The sequence below is a fragment of the Theobroma umbraticum genome, unplaced genomic scaffold, assembly GCF_002168275.2.
Source record: "Theobroma umbraticum cultivar Fairchild unplaced genomic scaffold, ASM216827v3 scaffold_56.0, whole genome shotgun sequence".
Classification (NCBI taxonomy): domain Eukaryota; kingdom Viridiplantae; phylum Streptophyta; class Magnoliopsida; order Malvales; family Malvaceae; genus Theobroma; species Theobroma umbraticum.
This window is the reverse complement of record NW_018397256.1, coordinates 10823359-10829928: the sequence shown is the minus strand read 5'-3', so window position 1 is coordinate 10829928 and position 6570 is coordinate 10823359. Positions and strand designations below refer to the sequence as shown.

General features: G+C 32.4%; 1 protein-coding gene across 1 annotated transcript; it reads left to right on the top strand.

Moving 5' to 3' along the window:
* Nucleotides 1-3070: 3070 nt before the first annotated feature.
* RAD51 (RAS associated with diabetes protein 51) lies at nucleotides 3071-6204 on the top strand. Its single transcript, XM_021421330.1, has 9 exons — nucleotides 3071-3314; nucleotides 3960-4104; nucleotides 4215-4325; nucleotides 4482-4573; nucleotides 4911-5005; nucleotides 5084-5197; nucleotides 5325-5454; nucleotides 5636-5757; nucleotides 5841-6204. The coding sequence occupies exons 1-9, from the start codon at nucleotides 3207-3209 to the stop codon at nucleotides 5962-5964; spliced, it is 1041 nt and encodes a 346-aa protein (XP_021277005.1). The 5' UTR covers nucleotides 3071-3206; the 3' UTR covers nucleotides 5965-6204.
* Nucleotides 6205-6570: the final 366 nt, after the last annotated feature.

Sequence of the window (6570 nt, the reverse complement as noted above, 5' to 3'; positions counted from 1 at the left end):
CAGTTCTCTATTTTAAAGTTTTTAGATCAATTCACCTAAAAAACGAAATTAGTTATATATATATATATATCGTAATATATAAAATATTTTTTATATATATTAAGAAGAATTGATAGTAAGGTTAATTAATAATATACTTAAAATATATTAAGATATTATACATACATATACAAATTATAATCATAGTAATTTAATATTAATTATATATATTTATTTATAAATCTATATTAATTTAAAATTATAAGTTATATATTTTAAATGATATAATTTATATATTAATATTATAATATATGATAGTAAATATCCTACATATTAATGTGTTATAATTATTATACTTTAATAATGTTTCATAATATAAAATTTTATGAATATATATAATTGTATAAATATTTTATATATACATATATTTAACTTATACATAAACATTACTATAATTTATAATAAACTTTGTTTATATAATTACACTTAAAAACTTTATTAGTTATCACTTTAGATTTTATAATATATTATTTATACTTAATTATTATTTATATAAACTTTGATATAAAATATTATAACATATAAGTTATGTCATTAATTTCATATATATAAAAAAAAAAGTCATATATTATATATATTTAATTTATACATAAGCATTATTATAACTTGTAATAGACTTTATTATATGATTACATTTAATAACTTTATTAGTTATCACCTTAAATTTTATAATATATTATTTATAATTAGTTACTATTTATACAAACTTTGATATAAAACATTTTAGCATATAATTTGTATTATTAATTATATATATAATAAAATAATAAATTATATATGCATATATTTAATTTATACATAAGTATTATGACAACTTATAATAAACTTTATTTATATGATTACACTTAATAAATTTATTAGCTATCTCTTTAGATTTTATAACATATTGTTTATAATTAGTTATTTTTTATACAAACTTTGATATAAAACATTATAACATATAAATTATATCATTAGTTTCTTATATATATATATAATTATGAATAGAATTTATAAATTTTAATATTATAATTTGTAAAAAAAATAATGATAAAATTTTAATCCATTTACCTAAAACCGAACCAACTAAATCAAGTCTATATTTAATCGATTTGATTTTTTTATATTTGATCGATATTTTTAAAAATAATTAAACTATTTAGTTTTTAAATATGGTAGATCAAACTATTCGGTTCACCCAATTATTCACTCTTAACTAAAGCTGTCATTGCAGCAAATGAGATAACGGACGTAGCCTAAGGGTGAAAACAAGATAGAATTGTCTCTTTTATTTTTCTGGGAATTGAATTTGGGTTAGTCTGAGAATGCCGCTTTGGTTAAGATGAAACCTACATGAAGGCCGCAACCTGATAAAGTGATAAATCTGAAAAGATCAACAGTGGTCCATATCGCCAAAACAAAGGCAAGCTTCCTCCGCCACACAAAACGAGAGTGATTCACCCGACAAGACTTTATAACTTCAGCCACGCGAAGGTTTTAAATATACAAATTCCAATCAAAGCGATTAATGGGAAATAAGACCACTTTGGACCCAAATAATTGGTTCTAAAGTCACGATCTAAGTACTGTGACAAGTCGATATGTGCAATGCCTACCACAAAATTAGAATCAATGAGCATAAACCAAGTGGACGATTGATTTATTCCAGCCACATCCTAGGTTGGGTCCCTTGTTATTAGTAGTATTGTTATTAGTAAGCTCCATTTACTCCTTTTTACTATACACTTCCTATGTAGGATGGTTATAAGATATAACTCGAAATTCATGCATTTCCTCTAAGAAACAAAGTACTAGTTAATTATGAGAATCAATTAAATTTAAATATGAAAAAAATGTATCACATCACAGTTTAAAATTAAAAAAAAAATCAAAACTATACACGATAAGTCTTTTCTAAATATCAAGGTTGATGGCATACCCTAACTATGATATTTCAATACCATTGCAATCACCTTTGGACTTTTCGCAGCACTTTTTTTCTTTATCTATTTTCCTATCTGAACATTATTTTTCTATCAAATGTACAATCCTCCACCTTTTTTAAAGGCAGCTAACTTGGAATCTAGCAATAATGGTGATGATAATCACTTAAGAAGGCAGTGTAGCAATATTAAATGTGGTGAGATTTGGATTGCTAGAATTGACTGAGATTAGTCGATTTCTGTTTTATGAATGGTGGTTTAAGCTTGCAACTTGACAAATCTAGATGAGTATTATCCGCTCAATTTAAAGGAAGAGACAATGTCATGTCATCTAATTTAGAATAAAATGCAGAATTAATGGATTTGACCCTTGTTTCTACTACAATTAAGAGATAACAAAATGGGGTTTACTGTGAAATCGGAATTATTAAACAGGGAACATGGGGGGGAAATAACATGAGAAAAGAGAAAACGAAGGAATGGGGTGAGTTGGGCTTCAAGGGTGCCGGAGGAAACCCAAACTGAAGTATCTCGCTTAGACTGGCCTCCAAGATAAGAAGGGCATTTAATTTACTTGGGTAGCATATCCGAATCAATTGTTCTGTTCATTTCTGCCTCACAATCGTGGACTAGAAATGAGTGTTCTTTTCAGCATACTTTAAACTAATTCTTACGTGATTATTTCAAGAAGGAAAACAAAATGTTTGTAACCATATATATAATCCAATTCTTATACTACAAGTAGGAGAATAACTAAATATAGTGCATAACTGAGTTTTAAATGTTAGCGATGAAGCTTTTGATTCAATGTCATCTATTATGTCTAAAGGATATATAAATGTAAGAAGAGACACACTAAGCAAAGTAGCAAATTAAGGAAAGGTTCATTTACCAACAGCCATCGATTTATTTGCAAAAGCGAAACAAAAAAACAGAGGTCCTTAAGTGTTGCTAGTGAATCCAATTGTACTATTTCTGTATTTCGTTTGGGCTATTCGCAACTGTTAACTCGAAACAAAGTAAAAGGCCCATTTTACTGCACAGCGCCGGACAAGCTCCAAACTTGCCAGACAAGCCTCCACCTCCATAATCTTTTGGCGCTCCTTTTAACTCTTTTCAAACTTATTCCTTTCCCTCCACCATCCCTTTCCTTTCCTTTCCTTTCCTTTCCTGTCCCTGTTAAACCCTCACTTTCTCCAGGGCTTTGGTCTATAGCAGATCCTTGGGCGGTATAGTCAGCAACACATGGAGCAGCAGAGAAATCAGAAGATGGTTCAACAACAACAACAACAAAAACAGCAAGAGGAGCTTGAGGAGATGCAACATGGGCCGTTCCCTGTGGAGCAGCTTCAGGTGACAAATCATCTTCAAGACTTTGTTTCTTTGCTCAATTTTTATTAGATATTAAGACGCTTTTCTATATGGGTCTTTTTCTTTTCTCTCCAGTTTGCCGAAAAGATGCTCCTTTTCTTGATTGGTCCAAAATTTCAGCGGAAATCAATGTAAATTATTTTTCAAGATTCTGAAATCGGAAATGGGTTTTCTCAATTTCACTGCTTTTGTCTTTTCAGCATGGGTCTCTTTTAAATTTCGTTTTTTGAACCTATTTTAGAACATATTAGAAATGTATCCAAATGGGTTATTTTCTCTCGCTCGCCTTATAAAGTGGGGTGATTTTCGGTTAGGGTTTCTTGACGAGTTTGTCATGTAATTGTTTTAAACAAGCGCTGTTTTGCATTACTGTAAACGGTAGATCAAGATTCCATTAACTGAAATGTACATTCAATTTAGTTTTCTTTTACCTAAATTATGCTTTAACCTCCAGAATTACTTTAACTGCCTTTTCTAATGATCTAAATCTTGAAAATGAAAGTAGCAGCTCATGTTTAACCTCTTGTTGTTTCATGTCTTTCGTAAGTCCTCTCACATGTTGTGGCTTAAGTAGCAGACTAACAGTTATGGATCTCTCTTTCTCCTTTTTCATATCTTCAATTGAAGTCATCGGGCATTGCGTCCCTGGATGTAAAGAAGCTTAAGGATGCAGGTCTCTGCACGGTTGAATCTGTTGCTTACACCCCAAGAAAAGACCTTCTACAGATCAAAGGAATCAGTGAAGCTAAAGTTGACAAGATCATGGAAGCAGGTTTGCTGTTTCCACACTTTATGTACCATTCAATTTTTGTTAATGACATTTACTATAATTTGTGAAATGATTTGTGATTAAGATGTTTTGTCTTCCTTGGTTCTTGGCAGCTTCCAAACTAGTCCCATTGGGTTTCACCAGTGCTAGCCAGCTTCATGCCCAGAGGCTGGAGATAATTCAGATAACATCAGGGTCAAGTGAACTTGATAAAATTTTGGAAGGTAAATATGTTCTGATGTGTTGAATTTTTGTTTAATTCTAAACACTTCTTGAAATTTGACTAGTGGTTCAACTGGTTAAGAAATGAAAACTAAGGCTTCTAATAGTTAATCAATTTTCTGCATCATTACATGCTCATTTGTTTTTCTCTATGATAGGTGGAATTGAGACAGGATCCATTACTGAGATATATGGTGAGTTCCGCTCCGGAAAGACTCAGCTCTGTCACACATTGTGTGTCACATGCCAAGTAAGAGCTTTTCCTTGTCCTAGCAACTAGAGCAGTATTCTGTGTTTTAAGTTGCTTAGATTACTGCCGTAGATGATTGTAATGACATTAGATTGACCAAATGGAACAAGAATTCAGATTTTTTGAATGAGTAAAATGAATATTATACCATGCCCAACAAGATGTGTATTATACTGGGTTTGAATTTCTTGTATCCCATGTATATTGCACATACTAAGTGCCTAACACCAGCTCATTGCATGTCAGGTCCCCCAATAGTTTGTAATTGCAATAATCTGTTCGTTACCCAGTTAGTCAATGTTGTAAAGCATGCTTCTAATGTACTTTGATATTGTAGCTTCCATTAGATCAAGGAGGTGGTGAGGGAAAAGCAATGTACATAGATGCGGAAGGGACATTCAGACCACAAAGACTTTTACAGATAGCGGAGAGGTGATACATGGCTACCTTGATATGAGAATGCTGCTCTGCATATGCAGTATTGATATCTAACAGTGTTGAATGCTGTAGGTTTGGACTGAACGGTGCTGATGTCTTGGAGAATGTGGCATATGCTAGAGCATACAACACTGACCATCAGTCGAGGCTATTGCTTGAAGCAGCTTCAATGATGGTGGAAACAAGGTATTGTCAAAATGTTTCCTTTGCTTAACATTGTGGATGTGAACCTCCATCAAGAATAATTACCTCCTATATAGGTAGGGTTAACAAGCTGCAGGCCAGACTGATCATTTGATGGATTTCTTTGCAGGTTTGCGCTTATGATAGTAGATAGCGCTACTGCCCTCTACAGAACAGATTTTAATGGGAGGGGTGAACTCTCTGCCCGACAAATGCATCTTGCAAAATTCCTGAGGAGCCTTCAGAAGTTGGCAGACGAGGTAAGGCTTTTACATATTTATTTGTAGTACTATGATTTATGACAAGCTTTCATGCTATGATTACTATCATGTATTTGAAAATTTTTGGTATGAGATGCTCAGAATTCTACTAGATATGGAATTGAGCCCTTTACATCACTTGTATTTATCATCATTTTCCTTGCATTCTCTTTGATTGTAGTTTGGTGTGGCTGTTGTAATTACAAACCAAGTAGTAGCCCAAGTGGATGGTTCAGCCATCTTTGCTGGACCTCAGATTAAGCCTATTGGTGGTAATATCATGGCTCATGCCTCCACAACAAGGTTTGTGATAGAAGGCCTAATTTTTCCCCTTTCCTAACTACTTTGCTTTGCAAGCTACTAACTATAAGATCTTGCTGACATAGGTTGGCTCTCCGGAAGGGAAGGGGTGAGGAGCGCATTTGCAAAGTAATAAGTTCGCCTTGCTTGGCTGAGGCTGAAGCCCGATTTCAGATTTCTCCGGGAGGTGTTGCTGATGTCAAGGACTGACTCATTTCAGCTCATTGTTTCCAACCAAAAGTTGAGCCAGCTCCTTTTATCGATCACTCTGTCTTTGTATGTGACTGCTTCTGCTAGTGAGCAACCCTACAACTTTGTAATTTTTGTCTGCAATGAAGCTGGCCAAAAGTTTTTGAAGAAGCGATTACAAAATCTTGCTGTCCATTTCATTGTATATAACCTTTGCAAGGACTGAATTTCTTGTAATGGAGATTCCAAATATTTTATTTATATTTGAGCTCCTCTAAACAAGTGGTCTTAAAAACTGGAAAAAGGAAGAAAAAAATTCAGTTGTTACAAATGTTTGTCCTTTATAGAAATGATGGAAGTTAAATTGATTATCCACCTTCAAAAACTTTAAAAATTTTCACATTCAATTTGTTGATACTAACAAAATTTATAGGTCTAATTCGAGTTTTTATTTTTATTTTATTTTTAATAGTAATAGTAAATTTTTATTTTTCACAAATCATTTTAAGAATAAAGGGATCAGTTAAGCCTATGGAGCAGGACATACGCTAAGCCCTAGAAAAATACAGGCAAAAAACAAAATGTCACCGTCCGTGATTAAATGGCTAAACGACGTCGTTGCACTTA